Below are 23767 nucleotides of genomic sequence, written 5' to 3'. Positions count from 1 at the left end.
ACAAGGTAAACCCAATCATATCTGTGCCTGCTCAGCACCCTCCAGCAGCTTCCCAGGATCTGAGAACAAACCCAATCCCCTTACTTTAGTGGATAAGGCACGATCCCAGCCCTCACCTTTAAGCATCTGGCCTCAGAGAGAATCTGCCTTAAGTAGAATTCTGACTCTGCTCATTCATTCATTCATTCATTCAAAATTGTTTATCAAGCACCTACTGTGGGAGCCAGGCACTGTTCTAGACATTTGAGAGACATCAGTGAAGAAATGAATGAAAGATTCCTGCCCTCAAGGAGCCTCTCTTCTAGTAGAGGGAGATGAACAATAACCATAAGTAAATTATATGGCATGCTGGGAGGTGACAAAAGTTATGATGAAAGGAAAGAAAAAGAAAAACTAGAGCAGAGGAAGTTGATCAGGAGTAGCAGGAGGGGCAGAAGTTGCATTTTAAACATGGTGGTCAGGGCAGGCTCCATTGAAAAGGTGCCATTTAAGAAAAGACTGGGCCAGACGCGGTGGCTCATGCCTGTATTCTCAGCACTTCGGAAGGCTGAGGCAAGCAAATTACCTGAGGTCAGGAGTTTGAGACCAGCCTGGCCAACATGGTGAGACCCCTGTCTTTACTAAAACAATACAAAAATTAGCTGAGCATGGTGGCACACACCTGTAATCCAAGCTATTTGGGAGGCTGAGGCAGGAGAATCACTTGAACCCAGGAGGTGGAGGTTGCAGTGAGCCAAGATTGTGCCACTGCACTCCAGGCTGGGTAACAGAGTGAGACTCCATCTTAAAAAAAAAAACAACAAAACTAGTAGATGGTGAGGGAAGGAACCATGTAGATGTCAGGGAAAAGTGCAGGTGGAGGCAGCAGCCAGTGGAAAGACCCTGAGGCAGGACCATGCCTGGCTTGTGTGAGCAGCAGCAGGGAGGTGGGTGATGACCCAGAGAGGAGGACACTTTTCCAGTGAACAAGACAGACAAGGTCTCTGCGCTGGGGAGCTCATGACTACAAAGCAAGGTGTTCAGAGAACAAAGATGATATGGGAAGTACAGAGACAAGGGAAGTCCAAAAAACTGTGGGGGCCCAGAGAGGACTCTTGACCCTCAGGAGGAGGTAACCCCAAGCTGAGCAGTGGGGGATATGGAATAGTTACACATGAATAAAGGCATGGGAGAAAATTAATCCAGACTGATGGGGTAGTATGTGCAAAGGCCCTGAGAATCCCACCACTGGTCACCACCCCCACTGCTATCTCTTGGTGCAGTGGCCACCCTCTCCTGCCTAGATGATTACAGCAGCCTCCTCTTGGGTCTCTCACAGAGGGGCAAAGAAGCTAGAGTATACAGTCACTAACGCCTTTCTTTTCTTGGTAGGAGTTCACACTCGTGGATATTAATTCACTGCATTCCCCTCTCAACCTGCATCCATGAGCAGAGAGAAGCAGGAAGCCACAGGCATATGCAGCAGTGTCTGCAGGTGACCTCTGGGGAGGCCCTAGTAGATTTTCGGTGGGGCACTGCCAGCGCCTTCCACAGCCCTGTGTGCTCAACGTCTCCTTCTCCTCTCTGTCCTACCCTCTCCCCCTCACTAATTCTATTCAAATACACTGGCTGTTCCCTCTGCCTGGAATGCTCTTCCCCTAGATATCCACAAGGTTCACCCCCTCATATCCTCCACACTTCTGTTCAAATGCCATCTCCTCAGAGACACCCTCTCTGACCATCTTGTCTCAAATAGCCCCTCCATTATTCCCTCTCCACCTTGTCCTGTGCTATCTTTTCTTTTCTTATCTTTTCTCTTCTCCTTCCTTCCTTCCTTCCCTCCCTCCTTCCCTCCCTTTCTTCCTTCCTTTCTTTCCGTCTTTCTTTCTTTCTTTTTTCTTTCTTTCCTTCTTTCTTTCTTTCTCTCTCTTTTTCTTTTCTTTTCTTTTTTAGAGAAAGGGTCTCACTCTGTCACCCAGGCTGGGGTACAGTGGCATGATTGTAGCTCACTGCTGCCTTGAACTCTTGTGCTCAAGTGATCCTCCCACCTCAGCCTCCTGAGTAGCTGAGACAACAGCCGCACACCAATACATCCGGCTAATTTTTTTATTTTTATTTTTTTGGTAGATATGGGGGTCTTGCCATGTTGCCCAGGCTGGTCTCGAACTCCTGGGTTCAAATGATTCTCCACTTTGGCCTCCCAAAGTATTGGGTTACAGGTGTGAGCCCCCACATCAGGCTATTTTTTTGGTAGCACTTTTTACCACCTGACATATGATATATTTACTTGTTTTATGTTGATTGTTTCTCTCACCAGACTGGGAGATTCCTGAGAGCAGGGACCATGTCCAGTTTTGCTCATGACAGAATCCCTATCACAGGGCCTGGGAAGTCAATAAATAATTGTGAAATAAATGGCTCTGAAACTGAAATGCTCTCTGAGAGTCTTTCTGGCTCTGACCATTTCAAAGTCTTGGAAATGACTATGATTCCCCTCCCCAACATTTCCAGTGGCCAGGGGTGGCCTCTAAAGGCCAGTTACCGCCAAGAAGCTGCTAATGTGGGAGCCTCCCTCAGCCTCTCCCCATCCAGGCCCATGTGGTCGGGGTCAAGGGTCAACCTGGTCCAGCCCTCTGTGGGTCCCAAGGTAGAGGAGACGCAGTGCTGGGGTCCAGGCCGAGGGATGCCTTGTGAGCCCCATTTCTGCTTTGGCAAACATCCCCCTTTCCTTCTCAGGGCCTGTGCCTGCATTTCTTAACCAGAAGGTGTTTATACAAAACATCCTGGGTTTGGCGACAAATTCACCCTCAGTGAGGAATCCTTAATGAATCTCCCTCCTTCCCCACACCAGGTGGCTGAAGGAAAAATTAGCTCTTCCTCTGGTAGTTGAAGGCAGCCAAAGGCTAGGCAACACAGAGGTGCTGCTGGGGCTTCTGGGGCCACAATTTTGGGGGAGGGTTTTTTCAGGGTCCAGAAATGGCATGGACACCAGGCACTCCTGGCTTGCTGTGTGATGAGGCACTGCCTTTCTCCTGGCCTCAGTCTGCAGCTGTGAAATGGGGCAGTAATAATCCCATCCATACAAAGTTTGCTTTGACACTCAAGTAAGGCAAGGGGTGTGAAGGGGCTTGGTTACAAGAGGTCAAAAGGAGAGAATAAAAAGCTGGAATCAGGGAGGCGAGAGATCAGAGTGATAATATCAGTTCTGTTCTTCAGACTTTCAAAGTCCTTTCCCAGTGCCTTTTACAGCCCTGTGGGCTCAATGCCTCCTTCCCCTCTGACCTCCTGCCTGCTTCCCCCCCCCGCCCATTTGGTTCCACATATGCTGGCTGTTTCCTCTGCCTGGAACACTCTTCTCCTAGGCATCCACATGGCTCACCCCTCACCTTCTTTTCAAAGCCTTGCCTCTCTCTGAGGTTTGTTTTTTCCAGCTATCCAACGAGGAGTTTGGGCGTGAAGACCTCATGGGAACCCTCTGGTTCTGATGGTAACCATTTTCCACCTACCTGCCTTCTCTGGGAAGTCCTCCCAATCCTACCACCCACATCCACCTGCTTTTCTGAACTAGCATTTCACTGCTTACTGCCCATAGTTTTCAAGTCCTTTCCTTATGTATAGGCCAGCTACTCTGGACATTGGACCCAACACAGGGGCTCAAGTGAACTCTGGTTAAACGGAATTAAAAGTGATTACTGCTTCCTCTTTTTTTGAGACACAGTCTTGTTTTGTCACCCAGGCTGGAGTGCAGTGGTGCCATCATAGCTCAGGGCAGCCTCGACTCCCCAGGTGCAGGAGTTCCTCCCACCTCAGCCTCCTGAGTAGCTGGAACCAACAGGCGCGCCCCACCGCACCCAGCTAATTTTTTTTTTTTTTTTTGCATTTTTAGTAGAAACGGAGGTTTCAGTGTGTTGCCCAAGTCTCGAACTCCTGGGCTCAAGTGATCCCCCCAGCTTTGGCCTTCCAAAGTACTGGGATTACAGGCATGAGCCACTGCGCCCAGCTGATTCCTGCTTTCTTCCGATCCTGTGGAGAGACACTGAGGCGGATTTTTATTCACCCCCTTTTTATAAATTAGAAACTGAAAGTGTCAGAGATTAAACATAAGTCACACTGCCACATGGGCCTTCTTGGTGTTTCTTAGCCAGGGGAAGAATAATATTTCCCAGATCCTAGTCACTACCTGCCACGGTATATAAGTGTTTTGCCATTAATTGTCGGTGTTTCCCACTAGGATGAAGTTCCATGAAGGCAGGGATTTTGTTGTGTTCACTGCTGCATCCTAAGCACGTAAAACTGCTTGGCACATAGTAAGTGCTGAAGAAGCATGAACCGAGGGAGTAACGGGTCAGAGGCAGCCCGAGGACTGAGCTCTCTGAGCCTGTAGAGGGCGCTCCAGCCCCGCTCCCAAAGCTAGGCCCCGCCTCTCGCAGCCGGCCGTCGCACGAGCGTTGGAGCCTGCGCACCACCGTTCTTTTAACTGCGCAGGCGCGCCGGAAGCACCTAGAGAGCGGCGCATGCGCAGCGGGAGTCGAAGCGGAGACTACCCCCGCCACCCGCCCCCGAGGTCGCGCGAGAGCCGTAAGCGGGGTTGGTGGGCGCTATGCTATCACCCGAGGCAGAGCGAGTGCTGCGGTACCTTGTAGAGGTGGAGGAGCTCGCTGAAGAGGTGCTGGCGGACAAGCGGCAGGTGAGAGGCCCCTCCGCGGTGCTGGGGCCTGGCGGCCGGCGCCGTCGGAAAGCCCGCGGGGTCGCGGTGAGTTGACCTGGACAGGCGGTTAACGGCTCCGAGGCGACAGACGTGGGCCGATAAATATTCGGCCGCTACTAAGTGAGCGCCTGCGCTGTGCTAGACATTCCTCTCTCTTCATCCTTTCTCTGCCCCTTGCCATGCTCTCTGGATCTCGACCCATCATGCCCTGGGCCGTTTCCCTGAGCACCTGTTTCAAAATGCACTTCCCGGCCCCATGATTGATCTAGGGGCACCGCCCTGTAAAGGCCCTCAGGGGAGAGCTGGAATCGAAAAGAAGCCTGAGGGGGCCTTGTGACCGGGCAGGGGTGGGGACGTGGGGGAAGGTGGCGCCCTGTTTATGGGGTGCCTTGTTTTAAGTGCCAAGTTTTTGAGGAGAGTTCCTGGGAGAAGGAGGGTGACGTAATTGGATTTAGGTTTTAAAAGGATCCCCCTGGCTGCTGTGTGGAATACAGAATATAGGTGGGCAAGGGCGGAGGCAGGGAGATGGGTGAGGGGCCATTGGTATGGTCCAGACCAGAGATGGATTTGGACTAGGTAGTGGTGGTGGAGAGAAGTGAAGGGGTCAGAAATGTATTTTGGAGACAGACTCAGTAGGCCGTGATAGTGGCTGTGTAAAGGGGTGAGGGAGCCGGGGGAGTCGTGACTCCCTCTCATCTCCAGTTAGAAGGGTCAGGTATTTACTGAGAAGGGGAAAACCTGGGCAAGATCCTGTCAAATTAAATACTGGATCAGGGTGTGCTGGATGAGAATAATAAGAGCAGTTAAAGTTTATCAGCTACTTACTATGTGCCAGGTACTGTGTTAAGTCATTTAATTGCTGGCTTAACCTGTGAGGTAGGTACTGTTCGTAGCTCCATTTTGCGGAGGAGTAAATAGGAAGGTGAAATTACACAGCTTGAGGCAGACAGCAGGATTCGAACCTAGGTATTCCAGCTCCAGAACCAGCACTCATGCAGTAGACTGTACTACTGCCTCACTTCCTTAGTAGCTATTGTGTTGTTACCACTGTCTCAGTGGCCCCCTCCAGCTGTTCCAATCTAGTATTGTTGGGTTTCTCTTATTACTAGTTCAGAATCAGCTGGAGAAGTTTATCCAAAAATAAACATTAGGCCTGCTTAATCACAGTGTGTAGGGGAAGGGTTTCCACTCCCCTGGTGATTCTGATATGCCATAAAGTTCGAGTGGATAATGCAGAATTTCCCATTTAGTCAGCACATGTTTTCCCAGCATCTTCTCTGGGGAGAGGGCAGCTGCACAAAACATTGTCTTTAAGACCAGGAAGCTGAGTGAGAGAAGAAATACTTTCACACATCAATCCATTTTAGGCAGGATGTTGGATGTAACCAGGAATAATGCATTGTCTCTGCAGCCCTTGTCTGTCAAGAGGTGACAGCTTGGGGCAAGAGATAGCTGAGTTCCCTCCTGTCCCTGTGGTTTTCAGATTGTGGACTTGGACACTAAAAGGAATCAGAATCGAGAGGGCCTGAGGGCCCTGCAGAAGGATCTCAGCCTCTCTGGTAAGTTGAAATTTTCTCAGTGCAGCCCTGGAGGCCTGTTCCGTTTTCCTTTCAGGCCTTTACCTTGTCCCTGATAGAGAGCAGGCAGGAGGTCACAGCTGTATAACTCAGCCTTGTGGGAAATTGAAACAGTCCGAGGAGTTGGGGGAGCAAATTTTGCAGTTCTGGCACAGGCTGTGGTTCAGGATTTTGCCTGCTCACTTCAGTGACAGGTCGTTAGCTCCTGGCTTATTGACGATGGCAGACACTGAGACAGTGCTGGGGGTGTATAAAACTGATGGTTCCTGCCCTTGCGCTTTACAGATGAGAAAAACAACGTAAAATGCATGGTTGAAAATTGTAAGAAAGCCAGAGATGGAATTGGACTTGGGATGGGTGTTGAGAATATATATCCAGAAGAATGGGATGCTTTAGATGAGGCCAAGTGGCTGTGACAGTGGAAGCAAATGGGGAGTAAGTATGGCTGGAGAGAGGGGCAGAGATCAGGCCATAATGAAAGGTCTTGGGGGCTAAGGGAGGAAGTTGACATTTTGTTGAAAGTGCACTAGAATGTGCAGAATCTTCCAGTTGCTTCTCATCTCATCTGAGTAAAATCCAGAGGTCCTACAAGACTGAGTAATCCAGCCCCCATGAATCCATGAGTGTGCCAATATCATCTCTACTCCCCCCACCCCCCACATGACTCCACCTACACTGGTCTCCTTGCTGTTCTTTTTATTTATTTATTTATTTATTTATTTATTTGGAGACAGAGCCTTGCTCTTGTCACCCAGGCTGGAGTGCAGTGGCATGATCTTGGCTCACTGCAACCTCTGTCTCCCAGGTTCAGGTGATTCTCGTGCCTCAGCCTCCTGAGTAGCTGAGATTACAGGCGTGCACCACCACACCCAGCTAATTTTTGTATTTTTAATAGATACAGGGTTTCGCCATGTTGGCCAGGCCGGTCTCGAGGTCCTGGCCTCAAGCGATCCACCTGCCTTGGCCTCCCAAAGTGCTGGGATTACAGGCGTGAGCCACTGCGCCCGGCCCCTTGCTCTTCCGAACAACCCAAGCACACTACTGATCTTTGCTGTTCCTGTTTCCTCTGTTTGGCTCACTTTCCCCAGATGTCTGCAGGGCTCACACTCTCACTTTCCTCAGGTCTCTATGTAGATATCATATAATCAGTAAGGCCTTCTCAGACTACCTGGTATGAGTAACAAGGTCCTCCTCTGGCATTCCCTAGCCATCTTAGCCTGCTTTATTTTTCTCTACAACTCTTAAGGTCTGACAAATCATATCTTTATTTATTCTCTCTCCTCCACTGTAACATAAGCTCCAAGAGGGCAGGAACTTTTTCTTGTTCTGCTCTGTTGTCTGTATCTAAAACAATGCCTGGCAGATAATAGGTACTCAAAAAAAATTGTTGAAGGAATTACTATTTGCTCTTTCAGAAGATGTGATGGTTTGCTTCGGGAACATGTTTATCAAGATGCCTCACCCTGAGACAAAGGAAATGATTGAAAAAGGTAAGGCCTCCTGGGGATGGGTCAGGGATGCACTGCCTCTCCCACCAGCTTTGGTCTTAACCCAGAACAGGGAGTCAGGCTTCAGGCAGCTTAAGGAGAGGCAGCTCTGTCACAGGGTTCAGACTGCTGTGGGTTTTAATTCCACCTCTGCCACTGTGGGTTATTTCCTCATCTCTAAGAGGGGGATGCATCTATGTAGCATAGCTGTGCAATTGAGGTAAAACAATATGTGTGCCTAGCGTAGTGCTTTCTTATTAGTGAGGAATCAGTTGGGCTGCAGATAACAAAACCCAACAAATTGAGGCTTAAGGAAATATGCTTCTTTTACTCTTGCGTAAGAAATTGTCCAGAGGTGTGTACTCCAGTCCTGGCATAGCTGCCCAGCAGTGGCACCTTAGCATATTCTCCTGGTTGTTGTTTCATCGTTGCAGGCCTCATGTCCTCATGCCAGGCTGGAGGAAAGACAGAAATCTTTCGCCACGTAGAGCTTTGCCTTCTATTTTGGACGTAAGGCCACCTCCTCAGGGACTTCCTGCCAACATCTCATTGGCCAGAACTAAGCCACATGGTCACCCATAGCTGCAAGAGAGCCTGGGAGTGAGCCTTTCTTTTTCACATGCCCTGCAATAGAGAGTGGGTTGAAATGGAGGTTTGGGGAGATTAAACCTCTAGGGTCTGCCATAGCCTAGGCACTCAGTGTACTCAGTTTCCACAACCATAATCTGGAAGCTCTTTGGAAAACCATCTTAAAGCAAGTCAGGCTGCAAATGGATTATTGGCTAGAAAAAGAACAGGCTACACATACTTTTTCTTCCATAACCTCGAAAATGGCCAAAAGGACAAGCAAGGTTGCCTCAGTCCCTGAAGACAGGATGTCTTCATACCTCATGAAATAAAACTTTTTTTTTTTTCCCCTTAAGAGAGAGTCTTGCTCTGTCACCCAGGCTGGAGTGCAATGGCGCTATCTCGGCTCACTGCAACCTCCCAGGTTCAAGCAGTTCTCCTGCCTCAGCCTCCTGATTAGCTGGAATTATAGGTGCATGCCATCATGCGCGGCTAATTTTTGTGTTTTTTTAGTAAAGACAGGGTTTCACTATGTTGGCCAGGCTGGTCTCAGTGACCTCAGGTGATCTGCCCGCCTTGGCCTCCCAAAGTGCTGGGATTACAGGCATGAGCCACTGCTCCTGGCCAGTGAGATAAAACTGCTAACAGGAAGCTATATCCAGCCTGGAGAAGTTTCCAGCTGTTGTGTTGAAAAAATACACTAATATTATGGTTATAAAATTAAACTGCACTTGGTGGACTGGAGGCTAAGCTTTCAGAGAGTCCCTTGCCTGGGTTCAGGATCTTGTTGGCCCTTTTGGCCCCCAAATGTGGTCTTGTCACTGTACCTAGAGGGGTTCTGAGACATTATCAGATTTCTTGGGGATCAACACAGGCTAAACAAGCTCTTGGACATTGGGGTTACTCATTCACAATGAGAAACAGAACCAGGCTGTAAGGCTTGGCCATTCAGGGTTTCTCCCCATCAGAAAGAGTGAGTCTGTGGGGAAGACAGACTAGCCAGAATGTCACTCATGAGCAGGTGGAATTGGCTGGGTGAGTTCAGTCAATTGGTCAATCAAGCTTTGATAGCCACCTCTGTCATCACACCAACTCTTCTCAGGGGCGGTCCATGACACTAGGAGACCCTTTTCTGTTCACAGTGGCTAATTAAGTTAAGCTTAAGCATTAAGCTTGCATGTTGATTGTTTACATCACATGTTTACACAATCATGTTTTTCTAAAACCCCCTCACCTTGATGGACTTGGGTTTGTAAAACTTCTTAGGCATCCATTTTCCAGCCATCTAGGGTGGGCTGAATCTATAGATGCTTATTTTGTTTGTGCATTCAAATTTTCCATAATTTCATTGTGGGAGGGCGGCCTAAAGTCCTGATGTTGCCTTCTCCATCCACTGACCACCCCAAGGTACTTTGCATAATGCAAAAAAGGCCAGTGTAATGGGAGTCGGGACTGCTGTGTCCTGGGCTCTCTGAGTGGTCCTGAGCAGGTCATGTCCCTTCTAGCCTTTAATCCTTCCTCAGTTGGCCTCTGATGTCCCCTTTTCCTTCCTGAAAGCTACACGCCCTTGCTGGGGAGAGGCTGGCATCTCCACTCCTGGGGTCAAGTCTGTCTGGTACAATCTTATCCTCTGCTTGCCCCCCTCATTTTTTCAGATCAGGATCATCTGGATAAAGAAATAGAAAAACTCCGGAAGCAACTTAAAGTGAAGGTCAACCGCCTTTTTGAGGCCCAAGGTATTATTGGCTTAGCAGGGACTGGAGATGAGGAGGGGAGGGAATCATCAGCCTGGACTTTGAAGGGCAGGGATGGGAAGCCCGACCCTCAGAGATGGGCAGTGTCCGGGGCAGCCTGTGAGTGGCCCTGGAGGTGTGCACAGTGGTTGGTTGTAGCTGCCCAGGGACAGAATGGACAGGGGGATTTATACAGTCCTAGTCCTGTCACAGCTTCTTTTCCAGGTCCCAGGAACCACTTGGGGTGATCTCACGTTATACATCAGGGCATGGCATGGGGATCAGGTATCTCTGACTGAGGAAACGCAGAAGGCTTCAGTGAGTGATTGAGGTCAGAGCTGAAATTCTTGATAAACGCAAGCACTCTAGATTGGTCACAGGTCTTGGAAAAACCTGAGGTTCTTTGGGCAGCAGAGTTATGACTTTGCAGGCTCTTGGTGACACAGGAGCGGTGGTGATGCCTCATCCGGTGCATTGCAGAATTGGAGGCCCATCCCTGCCAGACCTCCAGGCCAAGTTTGGCAGCATTAGTGCAGCATCAGCCCCTTTCCTGGGCCTGGCTCCAGAGCCAGCAGGAGGCCTGACGTGCTGATGGATCATCTTCTCTCCTAGGCAAACCGGAGCTGAAGGGTTTTAACTTGAACCCCCTCAACCAGGATGAGCTTAAAGCTCTCAAGGTCATCTTGAAAGGATGAGACTCAAGAACCAAGATGGGGGACCAGCAACCCCCCAGGGTCATGGAGGACCCAGGACCCTCCAACCTTGACACCTGTAAGGACAGGATCTGCCCTGTAAGGGGACAGCCGTCATGAAAACCTCTTTGTAGTGCTTGGCTACTCTGTGATGGCAGGAGGGAACCTTCAGCCTATCTGGCTGCTGGACCTGGACACCAGGGCTCAGTGGACACAAGATCTATTGACGGGCCTTGGTAGCCACCAGTGGGTGTGTGGGGCAGTGGCTGTGGGGGTGTAAGAATGACTGCAACAGGCACTTCCCAACAATGGCCTGCTGTTCACATGGACCCTGAGCAAGGAAGGAGGGAGGGAGGGGCAGAGTGGAGTTTCATTCCAGCATTCCTCTCAGAAGGGAGAGAGGTTTCCAGGCAGGTGCCATGCGATTGGAATAAAGCAGGAGGCTCATGGGTGGTTGCTGAATGAAGAACAGAATCTTGGTGCTTTGTGGCTCACCACAGCCATCTGTGGGGCAGGCACACACACCTCCCGCCAGCTCCATTTTTGTACTTTTTCCCTGCTTGATTCCAAGAGTAGGTGCTGCCTAGCAGCCCTTCGTGGCCGCTCTTTACTCAGGAGGGCCTTGCAGAGTCCTGCACCAGGCCTGGGTGAGTGGGTGCGCTTCTTACTATATGACACGTGTCAAGAGTGCCCTTCTGCGCCCTCTGAAAGTGGGGCCTGGCCAGCACTGCTTGTTACTGTCTGCCTTCAGTGGTCTGAGGTCCCAGTATGAACTGCCGTGAAGTCAAAACTCTTATGTGTTCATTAAGGGCTCAATAAATGTTAGCTGAATGAATGAATAGCAGCAACTAGTCTTTATTTGCCTCATCTAGTCCTTCAGTGAGGGCACACCGCTCCATTTAGAATATAACGTATGAACATGGTTCTTGCCTTGAAATGAACCTGTGATTTGACAGGCAGGTGATAACAAATGGCAGCATGGCAGGGGCACACCTCTCCTGGTCCCCCCGCTCCTTGGCTCTGGCTCATAGTTACATAGAAACACAGGCTGTCATGGCCAGTTCTTAACGTTTTTTCAAGAGAAGCTAGACTATTTGGGTTGTGAAGTTGAATCTTTTAAATATTTTTGACTAATGCAGAAACTCTTTTAAAACGTGAATGTGGGTCACAGGTGTTAGCTCCAGCTACTGCAGTACCATACAACTATAATCAAGAATAAGGAACAAGTTCCAAGATACATCAAGTGAGAAAAGCAAGGAGAAGGCAGGTGTCTTATAAGCTAATAATTTTTATGCAAGCACAGTGTGATTCCCTCAGAACAGCACCTGCAGGGTTGGGGCGCACAGGTAGGAGGGAAGGAGATGTCACCCTATACCCTTTTGTAAACTTTGGATTTTAAACTATATGAATATATTGCTTATTTTAAAATGTAAATAAAGTAGGGAGTTGCAGAATTCACCTTGCTAGATGTTCTCCAGTGTGACTGCCTGATTCACAATTTCACCATTGGAAAATTGCCCCTTCCTCCCTGGCAGGGTGGGTGCTGGGCCAAAAAAAGCCAATCGCATTCCTTCTCCTGGAAATAGGGAACCTGGAGTCCATGCCTGGACCTGTCTGGGTTGGTTTGCCTCAGGTACAAGGATGAGTGGGAGAAGTCCTCATGCTCTGAAGGCAGAAGGTCCAGAGTAGCCTGGCTTCTGGCTTTCCTAAAGTCGGCTGGTTCACTTCTTGGATTTGTCAGTATTTTCCTTCCAAAAATCTTCCCTTTGGGCTTAACCTAGGCAGGCAGATTCCACCATTTGCAGCCAGAGAAACTACTCTGAAGCAGGCGGAGTGGTAGAGGGAGTAAGTCCCCCCTGGAGCAGTTACCCAACAGCCCCAAGTCTTGTTGCAACCCCTCTTAAACCAAGAGGAGGCTTAGGAATGTAAGATGTGAAAATGCAGAGATTTTTACTCACACTCAACTCCCGAAGCTGTCCTGCCCATGAGCCCAAGGTTTTCTGGTTTCTGGCTCAGCTCCCAATCTCAAACACAAGGCCTAGAGAAGCACTTAAGTCACCCATCTGACTTAGATAAATGCACCTTTGCAGAGACCCTCACTAACCTCTGCCTCCCTGGTCTGTCTTTTCCATCTGAGAAATGGGGATGCTCTGTCCCACTGGTTTTCAGATGATGGTCAGGGAGCCCCATGGGTTCCCCTGACATGCAAGGTCAGGGTATTGCAAGGAGAAGAGGATGTGTTTCGGGCTCAGTACTTCCCCAGACCCCCAATAAACACACAATCTAATAACTGCTTGCTTTGTAAGCATAGCTTAAAGACGAGTTCCTTAGCCTCCAAACTCTTGCTTCTGAAGGACCTTTTCAGCACTGACTTGGGAGGCATCCAAGTGTCAAAGCCAGGAGGACTTGGCTGCAGCCAACAGTATCCCCGGAACCAGGCCTGGTGCCCAGTGACTCCAAGTAGGGCCTGTGCTCATTTATTAGATATGATCTCTTGGGGTTAGCAGAACTTGCTGTATTTGTTCTCTTTGGGCCTAATTGCCAAGTCAGTTTGTCAAGGTTAAACCTCCCCCTGTCCCAGGGATTGGCTGTCTGCTGGTGCAAAGATGCTTGGGAATGGGCTGGAGGTATCCAAGGGGCCCAATTCAGGTAGTAAGCTGCAGCTGCTAAGCCAGCAAAGCTGGTGCCAGGCTGGAGGTGGGGAGGTGAACGCTGTGAGGTGCTGTGCTGGGATCTGGGACTGGCGGGGAGGCCTGGGTGGCACCTGCTAAGGCTGATTTCCTCCTGGCAGCTGGGGATCAACTGGAAGCTTTCTTCTGAACTTGAAGGGAGCAGAAGAGCTGCCTCAGTTGTTTCTTCCGATCGTTGACGCAGCCTGGAAAGGAAATGGGGTGTTGGGGGCTGGGATGACCTATGCTTGGGAGGAGTGGAGGGGCCTGTCCCCCCACTCCCTGCTGGGAAGAGGGGACAGCGGGAGTCAGACAACCACATACAGCCTGTGGTTTATATCCTGGCTCCGTTCCTAAACTGCCATGGCCCTCAAGCAGGTCAGTTACCCTTTTCAGCATCAGTCTTCTCATCTGTAAACCAGGATAGTACTGCCCACCTTATGGAGTGAACATGAGGACTGGGGGCTTACCTCAAGCCAGGAACTGCTCCAGATGCTGAATGTGGATGGATTTGTTTGGCCCTCACAGGAATGATGTGTAGAAGGGAAAACAGGCTCAGAGAGGTTAAATCATTTGAACCCAGACTACCTGGTGCCAGAGCCACACTCTTAACCACTACGCCACACTGCCACTCCTTCTGGCTTTGTTCAGTGAAAATGCATTTAAAGCTAGCACAGTGCCTGGCACCTCATAGCTGCCCAGTACTGTCAGCTTTCTTCCCTTACCCAACCCATGTGCCAGGCACAACTGGCTAAGAGATGAGTTTTCCGTACATGTGGCCCCCAATCCCAGGCAGTTCGTGCTGAGGCTGCCGTGAGCTGCTGAGACGTCTCTCCCAGGACATTCATGGTGTTACATGTTGGCTGTTTGCTCTCAGAGCTGATCCTTGAAGTAACTCTATGGTCATTTAATCTCATGCCAGGCACATTGATGGCACTCAAAAATGCTGCTTGAATGACTGAACCTCTGTGGCCACTAGTTCTGACCTGGGGGTGTCTGCCATCTTCCACATCCCCCCAAACCCTGTCCCTGCTTCCCAGACACTCACTCAGCCATTCACTGAGTTGAGAGCCTACGATGCACATCATCAGGGTTTTCCAGAGTGAGTTCCATGCAGCCCTAACTTAAACTCTATTTGGCTCATTCCTAACTCTTGAGTCTTCTTGTCCAGTGCAAACTTCTTGGAGTTCTAGACTCATCTCTGAGTTATCTGCTGACTCTTTCACCTGGATGTCCCTGAACACTTCCCTAACTCAGTTCATCAGTACTCTTCCTACCCTAACCAGCTACCCTTGTGTTTACCACCATAAACCCAAACACGTGAAACAGGAATAATTCTACAGACTTCTAAAGCACTGGCTCTCCCAGCCTGGTCAATATAGTGCGATTTTGTCTCTGCAGGAAAAAAACACACACACAAAAATAAAATTAGCCAGGTGTGGTGTGTGCCTGTAGGCCTAGCTACTCGGGAGGCTGAGGCAGGAGTACTGCTTGAGCCTGGGAGTTTGCGGTTAGTTACAGTGAGCTATGATTGCACCACTGCACTCCAGCCTGGGCAACAGCGCGAGACTCCATCTCAAAAAATAAATAAATAAAACAGTGGCTCTCAACTTGGGCTGCATATTGGAATCACCTGGGAGCTTTAAACGCTACTGACGCCCACACCAACCATATCTTGATCTGGCAGGCATCAGTAGTCTTTAAAGCTCCTAGGTGATTCCAATGGGCAGCCAAGGTAGAGAACCGCCGCTTTCCATCTTTGCTACTCAAATGCGGGTCCAGGAAGTAGCGCATTGATATCTGAGGTGCACTGTTAGCAAAGACGGCTGCAACAATGTTCCTATATGCACGCCTCTGTGCAAGGTGACTTTGCTGCTCCTCTCATCCTCTGTCGCCCAGGCTGGAGTGCAGTGGCGCGATCTCGGCTCACTGCAAGCTCCGCCTCCTGGGTTCACGCCATTCTCCTGCCTCAGCCTCCCGAGTAGCTGGGACTACAGGCGCCCGCCACCACGCCCGGCTAATTTTTTTTTGTATTTTTTAGTAGAGACAGTGTTTCACCGTGTTAGCCAGGATGGTTTCGCTCTCCTGACCTCATGATCCGCCCGCCTCGGCCTCCCAAAGTGTTGGGATTACAGGCGTGAGCCACCGCGCCCGGCGAGGTGGGGTCTATTTTCTTACCCAGTGACTGGGCTAGACCAGCAAATGCTTTGATTGTAGCAGAATGACTTTATGGGACTTCTGAGTCTGGGCCGCAAAAGGCTCTGCAGTGTGTTTTCTCACCCTCTTGGAACCCCGAGTCTACCACGTGAAGAAGCCGGGGCCAGACTGTTGGAAGACGAGTGGCCACATGGAAAGAGAGGCCCAACTGACAGCCAGTGTCAACCCCCACACCTATGAATGAGGCTGTCGTACGCCATCAAGTCTCCAGTAAATCTGCCAGGTGCCTGCAGCCCTGTAAGTGACCCCAGGAGAGACCTAAGGAAGGATGAGCAAATAAAATAGTTGCTTTAAGCTGCTAGGTTTTGGGAGGGCTTGTTACACAGCAATGGTTAATCAATAGAGCATCACCCAGGAGCTTGTTAGAAATACAATCTTAGACCCCACCCTAGACCTATGGAGTCACAATCTATAGTTTAAAAAGATTTCCAGGTGATTGTATGCATATTAAATTAAGCTTGGACAGTGTTATATAGTCATCTGAAGCCTTATACATTTAGAAAACTAAACAACCCATAGAAAAATGGATAAAGAGTATGGACAGCTTACAAAAGAAGAAATGCAAATTTAAAAAACGGAAACCTCACCAGTAATCAATGGAATGCACATAAAACAACAATGAGTCAGTATGTTTTACCTCGCCAGTTGGCACAGATTTTTTTTTTCTAAAAATTCAAATCTGGCAAATTCGTATAATCTTTCTGGAAAGCAATTTGGTTGTAATAATCCCATCCCTTTGGCCCAATAATTCCGCTTCTAGGAATCTGTCCTCAGGAAATGGCCAGAATTTCAGCCGAGCTTAATGTGAAAGGATGTTCATCATGGTATAATTTATAAAAGTAAAAAATAAAATAAAATGCAATTTTGCCAAATGTCCAATTATAAGAAATTGGTTTAGTAAATTTTGGCATATGTACAAACTGAAATATTTTGCAGCCATACGGTAATTTTTTTAAACTCTGCCAAGAGGCAGGAGAGTCTAGCGGACAAGCACTCAGGTTTTAGAGCCAGGCAGATGGGAGTTTGAGTCCTGGCTCACCACTTATGGCCAAAACCTTCATTCAGCAAGTTACATAGCACCTGGATATCATTTCCTCAGCTGTAAAATGACAATAAAAATTCCTTAAAGATCAAATGAGATAATGTATGTAAAAGATTTCATCCGGACTGGACCAAAAAGTGCATTCAAGAGGGAGGCTCTTAATATGCTTGAATGAAAAATGCCAAGGGGAAAAGTGGGATTCAAAACTCTAGCCCAATGCCAATTTTATAAAAGAAAAAGTATGAATATATGCATTTTTTAAGAACTGGAAGGAAATACACCAGATTGTTAAAGATGGTTATGTCTGAATGTTTTTTATTTCTTTCTCTAGTTTTCAAATATTCTACAATGAGTGTGAATCCCTTTTTTATAATCAGGGAAAGTTTTCACTTTTTAGAAACCAAGTTTAAAAACGAGGAACAGAGGTTAAGTCCCTTGCCCAAGGTCACACAGCTGGTAAGTTGCAGATGGAATTCAAACAATCTAACCACTATCCCAAGCTGCCTCCTAGACTACCTGGTACCTCCCATGACCCCATCCTTTGTGCCCACTCCCCACCTGGCCCTACATACCGAGGTGTGTGTTGGTCACAAAGTTTCCCATTCCCGACAGGTCAGGAGCCCCCTCCTCTCTGCTAACAGGGCCATCATTCCACATGAGGTCAAAGCCCCCGACTCGCTTCTCCCTTCCCGTGAGCCTGGACAGAATGGAGGCCCACAGGGTTAATGAAGGTGCACCTGGCAGAGCCCTAAGCCCCAAGTGAGGTCCCTGATCCCTCCCTGAGCCCGACTGATGTCCGTCCCTCAGAAGTCCTTTTTCCCAACCATTCATTGGCTGTCTCCCAGGTGCCTATGTAGGTCTCTGAGGGGTTGTTCCCATTTTTCCCCCAAGGCTCCTCCTACTTGCTCTTGGTAACATGCCCCTATTTGGTTTTTTTTGTTTTTGTTCTTGTTTTGAGACAGAGTCTCTCTCTGTCACCCAGGCTGGAGTGCAATGGCACAATCTTGGCTCACTGCAACTTCTGCCTCCCAGTTCAAGTGATTCTCCTGACTCAGCCTCCTGAGTAGCTGGGACTACAGGTGCACACCATCACACCCAGCTACTTTTTGTATTTTTAGTAGACAGGGGTTTCACCGTGTTGCCCAGGATGGTCTCAAACGGCTGACCTCAAGTGATCTGCCTGCCTCGGCCTCCCAAAGTGCTGGGATTACAGGCGTGAGCCACCACCCCGGCCACTATTTGTGATTTCTGGTTTAAAGTCTCCTTTTCTCCTCAGACCTTAAACTCCATAAAGGCAGGGACTAGTTCTGTTGTGTTCCTTACTGTGTCCGCAGGGTGTGGCACAGGGCCTGGTACAGAGCAGGGCTCAAATATTTGTTGAATGAATAGGTGATGGTATGAATAGTGGATACCTGAGGTTTCTGCCTGCTCAGCATCCATTTCACCTTCTTTCAGTCCAAGAGTACCTTGGGTTTTCCTTTGAGAACCACTCCTCCCTCCCTCAGCCCATGGCTCATGTGGGGTTGACCCCACTCCCTAGGAGGTGGGCACAAGAACTATGCCTGGTCAAGCAGAGTCACAATGAGTGGTTTAGGAATGGGAATGTGTCCCAGTTCCCAGCAAGGAGAATCAGCCCTCAAACTTCTGCTGGAATAATTGGGGAAAAGCTAATACAGAGGAAAGAGAAGGGAGGGAGGGAGAGGGAGAGGGAGGGAGGGAGAGAGAGAGAGAAAGAGAAAGAGAAAGAGAAAGAGAGAGAATAGACCAGCCAACATTGAGCACCTGGATTCACCCATTCCTAAAAGTAGCTCTGGAGTTTTTTTTTTTTCTGCTATTGCACATTGTTAAAACAATAGCTTTGTATTGAGCACTTACTGTTAGCTAGGCACTAGATAGCAAATTATCTTTGTAAATTAATCTAACAACTCTGAGAGGTAGACATGGCATTTCCTATTTTGCAGATGAGGAAGCTGAGGCTCAGAAAGGTGATGTGACTACTCCAGAGCCCCACAGTCAGGAGGTTTCGAGGAAATCCTGCTGGACTGTCTCAGAAAGCTGTATTTGGCCCTGCCCTGCCCTGGAGAGGTCAAGTCCTTGGGTCAGGACCCCACCTTCTGTGGACATCTCAGCTTCTCCATCTATAAAGTGGTGGGGCAGGCCAGAGCTGTCGCTGAGGGCCACTGAGGCCCCAAGGTTCTAAGCTCCCCCTCTTCCTTGGTGGGAGCCTCAGTTGTCATGTACAAGGACATGTGATCAAGGCTGCTCTCCCTCACCTCGCTTCCATGTCCACAACATGCAGGGTGTCTTCCAGGAGGCAGGTCTTGAGCTCATAGTCTTCCTGGCTGCTGGCTGTCAGTGATGGGGATGCATTGACCTCCAGGAGCCACCTGGGAAGGGAGGGGAGTAGAGAGTCTTAGGGTTACTCGGTCCCTGGAGCCCCTAGGATTTCACTGAGAGGCTAGATGGATGCATGGACCCCACCATCAATTCAATCCAGGCTACTCTCTCTACCTTTCTATTTAAAATTATTTTTATACAGATAGGGTCTTGCTAGGATGCCCAGGCTAGTCTCAAACTCCTGGCCTCAAGTCATCCTCCTGCCTCAGCCTCCCAAAGTGCTGGGATTACAGATGGGAGCCACTGTGCCCAGCCCCCTTCCCTTTTTTTTTTTTTTTTTTTCTGGAGAGGGAGTTTTGCTCTTGTCGTCCAGGCTGGAGTGCAATGGCATGATCTCAGCTCACTGCAACCTCTGCCTCCCAGGTTCAAGCGATTCTCCTGCCTCAGCCTCCCGAATAGCTGGGATTACAGGTGCCTGCCACCACGCCCAGCCAATTTCTTTGTATTTTTAGTAGAGATGGGGTTTCACCATATTGGTCGAGCTGGTCTCAAACTCCTGACCTCAGGTGATCCATCCGCCTCAGCCTCCCAAAGTGCTGGGATTACAGAGGTGAGCCACCTTTCCACTTTGAAGAAAGGTAACTCAAATGTAGAAAGCTGGCATAGGAATGATTATGGTGCTTTCGTGGTGTTATTGTTTTCCCTTCTTCCAATAGAGATGTGAATGCAAGAAAAACTTCCCTTTCTTAGTGAAAATTTGCACACTGTAGGTGGCACCCAACCTGCTGTGTCAGGGATTGGGAAGCAGTGGGGAGGGGTGGAGACTGTGGTGAGCTGGAGAGGGCATTCCAAGTCTAAAGGGGTGGCTGTGGCCAGCCCCAGGAGAGTGCTGCCCTGTGGGAATGTGAGTCCAGAATTGCGAGATCATCTGATTTTTCCAGAAAAGCCAAAAGAGTCAGAATCTGGCTCTGTCACTCAGGCTAGAGAGCAGTGGTGCAATCTTAGCTCTCTGCAGGCTTGAACCCCTGGCCTCAAGTCATCCTCCTGCCTCAGCCTCCTGAGTAGTTGGCATTATTATTATAGGTGCTTGAGTCACTGTACTTGGTAATTCTGATTTTTATGTAAACATCTTCCAAATTTTAGAGCCTGTCAATAAATTAAAATTAAAAACAAAACAGTCTAAAGGCCAAATTCAAAGTATCTGCAGGCCAAAAGCAGCCCAAAGACCTCCTGCTAGCCACCTCTTGTCTTGTTCAACCCCATCCTTTTACAGACAGAAAGCTGGGGCCCAGAGAGGGAAGGGCTCACCCAGCAGGTCTGTGGGAGACCAAGCCCCTTTCCACTATACAGCAAATTATCTTGGTAAATTACTCTAACAACTTGGAGAAGTAGACATGGTGTTTCCCATTTTACAAATGAGGAAACTGAGGCTCAGAGGGGCGACATAGCCACCTGTGGTCCTGTGCAGCCAGTCCTCTTGGACCTGCAGAATTTTTGCCCACACGGAGGGGCACAGCCGGAGTCATCCTAATCACAACACTCAGGGCTGGACCCCTCTTGTCCAGGCCTAAGGGCAGCGCTGAGGGCAATTGTTTAGGGGTCTCAGCAGGCCAGGTGGCGATTAACTGAGGTCCCTCCCCTAACCTGACTACCCAGGCCCCAGGGCTGCAAGTGGATGCTCCAGTGCTTCCTGCAGTAGCTGGCGTCCAAGCATGGGCCAGAGCTTATTCCTCCACCAGGTCCACCTTAATGTCAGCAGTCACATCCTGCTGCAGGGGACAAAGGAGAGAGACCTGCTGGTGCCAGGACCCTGTTTCCGTTGAGCAAGGGCCTGACTTAGGTCTTGCTCTAGGGCTCCTCCTCCTGGCTTAGAAAGCCCCTCAACACTTACATGGTAACCCTGAATAGGGGGTTGGCTCCTGGAGCTGGCAGTGCTGGTGGGGAGCAGCTCAGCCCAGGTCCTTGGACCCTGGGCCTGGCTTTGCCCTTGACTTGCTACATGACCTCAAGCTCCCTGACCCTCACTGGGCTTCTGTGTCCTGTTGCATCATGTGAGGCCATCATGGTGGTCCCTGCCAGGTCAGGCTTGTTCTATTCGTCAGCTCAACCTCCTCCACAGGCATCTTGGGAGTGGATCAAAGTCTTGGCAGAGGTCGACATTGTAACGATATTCCACATGGCTCTTTGCATCTTCAAAGCTCTAAGACTTACAGAGGGGAAGTTTCTTGCTTGGTACAGGGGAGAACTCCTGACTCAGCAGATGATCAGGAAGGGCCTCCCAGTGCCAGGCTCTGTCCTCAGTGCTCTACAGACTATATCTCACTTATTCCTCATAACGATCCTATAATGACCTATGGATAGATCCTGTCATGACCAACCCCATTTACAAATGGGCAAATTGAGGCACAGAAAATGTAAGTGTGCACAAGGTTATACAACTAGGAATTGGCAGAGGTGGGATTCAAACCTGGGCAGTCTGGGTGCCGAGTATGCAAACTATGACCTTCTGGCTCTCCCACCCACCCACTTACGGCTTGAGGTCCTGGTCGATGAGGATGTCGTAGCCGTACAGCTCGAAACAGTGCTTGTCACTGATGATCACCTTCTGCACACTCTGCAAGCTTTTGACAAAGATGTTGTCGATGTCCCTGAAGAGCGTCTCCACTGCCTCGGGCCCGTGTTTGGACGCCAGGTACTGCCGGAAGCGCTGCAGCATCCACTTGCAGCCCTGGGCCCCGGGCAGCCGGGTCGAGAGAGAAGACTCAGTTAGTCAGGACCTGGCCTGCTAGGACCCTTACACAATTGCTCTCAGTGTTTCCCTTAGACCTGGACAAGAGGGGCCCAGCCCTGAGCCCTGTAATTAGGATGACCCCAGGTGTGCCCCTCTTTGAGGGGCAAAAATTCTTCATGTCTAAGAGGACTGGCTATGCAGGACCCCAGAAGTCCCTGCCCACATGGCCTGCATAGGCCCCTTTTCTGAGCCTGACTTGCTAAGGACAGACCACACTGACTATGTGTGCATCCCAAGGCCAAGGAGTGACCAACAGGCTGCCATTTTCAGGGGTGTGTATGCACAAGGGCCCCACTGTGTGGGATGGAGCTGGGGAGGGAAGAGAAGGGAACAGGTGTGAGCTGGGGACCTGCTCTCCTGTGTCCCCTTGATCTGGCCCTTGACTCTGAGAAGTCTGAGAATTCTGTATTTGCACCTGGCCTTGCAGGTTATTTTACATAGATAGAGAGATCAAATATATCTGTATGATACATTACATTAATTGATTAATCCATTGACCAATAGAAGATATCTGTCAAGGTAGGAGGATAGGACATACTTTGTTTAGGTGTGTGTTAGTGTGATTTGCAACTTTTAAATACTGAGACACATGATATGTGGGCCTCCATTTGTAGTCCTGCCCTGAACCCTGCAAGTGGGATGGGCAGGCCTGCCTCACTGGTGAACACAGGCTCAGACAGGCCTGTCCTGGGCTCCTTGCCACTCCACCCTTCCCACCCCGACCTGGCCCCAGAAGGCTGCACCCGTGCAGAGCCGAGCCCGGCTTCCTCACCTTCTTTGGGTGGTAGTCGGGAGATGTTTTTTGCACAGCGACATTGGTGAGGTGAATATCTGGGAGAGGGTGGTGGTCAAGGGTCAGTGTGAACAAAAAGGGTGAGCCCTGCCCCACGAAGTCCCCAGGACTGAACTGAGACCTTGCTTGGGAATTGAAGGGGAAGGCTACGAAATAGCTCCACCGTCGTGTGTGTGGGCTTTGGAGTCAGATAGGCCTGGGTTCAAATCCTGCCTGCATCTTTCCTGGCTGTGGGCTCCTGAAAAGCCATTTCACTTCCCTAGGCCGATTTCCCCACCTTGTAATGGGGGTACATAGCAGTATATTGACCTCACAGGATTTTTCAAAAGGTTAAATACTGTGCCTCTTCCAGTGCCTGGCATAGCTGATATTATACTACGGTTTTTCTTTTCTTTTCTTTTTTAAACTTTGTGTTATATTATGATTTTTTTTTTTAATTCAAGAGGAGTGGTTCTAACAAGTAAAGGAACCAAATACAGAACAACCATCTCAGGACACACTAGGCTGTCTGTTACTAGAGGGGTCCAGGCTGGGCAGCCACTTTGTAGGAATATTGGAAAGGGATCCAGCACTGGGATAGGGTCAGGGTGGCCTTGGAAGGCCCAGCCCTGAGATTTGGCCTCTCAGTACCATCACCATCATCACCACCAGTGACATCAGCAGCACTTTGCAGCTTACAGAGCATGTTTACACACGTTATCTCATTTTTTCCCCAAATTATTCCCATCTCACAGATGAGACCATGGAGGCTCAGAGAAGTTAAGTGACCACCATTCAGAATACCCCTTCCTCAACATCTTCACCCCACAGCTAAGCAGGATGACTTCCCCAAACCTCGTTGTGTTTGTTTGTTTGTTTGTTTTGAGACGTAGTCTTTTGCCCAGACTGGAGTGCAGTGGCGCAATCTCAGCTCACTGCAACCTCCGCCTCCCGAGCTCAAGCGATTCTCCTCCCTCAGCCTCCTAAGTAGCGGGGATTACAGGCGCCCGCCACCATGCCTGGCTGATTTTTGTATTTTTAGTAGAGATGGGGTTTCACCATGTTGGCCAGGCCAATCTCAAACTCCTGACCTCAAGTAATCCACCCACCTCGGCCTCCAGAGTGCTGGGATCACAGGTGTGAGCCACCACACCCAGTACCAAACCTCATGAAATGACCATAAGACCTGACTTTCT

General features: G+C 49.5%; 2 protein-coding genes across 6 annotated transcripts in view; one reads left to right on the top strand and one right to left on the bottom strand.

The window, feature by feature from the left end:
• Nucleotides 1–4448: 4448 nt before the first annotated feature.
• On the top strand, nt 4449–11578 carry PDRG1 (p53 and DNA damage regulated 1). Of its 2 annotated transcripts, NM_001131202.2 has the most exon segments (5): nt 4463–4666; nt 6171–6246; nt 7680–7754; nt 9974–10054; nt 10664–11578. In NM_001131202.2, coding segments are annotated over 5 exon segments (402 nt in total). In that variant the 5' UTR covers nt 4463–4579; the 3' UTR covers nt 10747–11578.
• A 4-nt stretch (nt 11579–11582) lies between these two features.
• Nucleotides 11583–23767, bottom strand: part of TTLL9 (tubulin tyrosine ligase like 9) — a 75800-nt gene continuing 63615 nt past the window's right edge. For 3 of the 4 annotated variants that reach the window (XM_054541774.2, XM_054541773.2, XM_054541775.1), the window contains 5 exons: nt 22572–22630; nt 21540–21736; nt 18945–19058; nt 17244–17368; nt 11583–13618 (listed from right to left, as the gene is read on the bottom strand). In XM_054541774.2, coding sequence (XP_054397749.1) covers nt 13542–13618; nt 17244–17368; nt 18945–19058; nt 21540–21736; nt 22572–22630 — 572 coding nt within the window. In that variant the 3' untranslated portion in view covers nt 11583–13541. The remainder of the gene's footprint in view (nt 13619–17243; nt 17369–18944; nt 19059–21539; nt 21737–22571; nt 22631–23767) is intronic. The other variant, XM_054541776.1, reaches the window with a different exon arrangement.

The sequence above is a fragment of the Pongo abelii genome, chromosome 21 (assembly GCF_028885655.2).
Source record: "Pongo abelii isolate AG06213 chromosome 21, NHGRI_mPonAbe1-v2.0_pri, whole genome shotgun sequence".
NCBI lineage: Eukaryota > Metazoa > Chordata > Mammalia > Primates > Hominidae > Pongo > Pongo abelii.
Note: the sequence above shows the minus strand (reverse complement) of the source record. Positions and strands in the feature narration are given on the sequence as shown.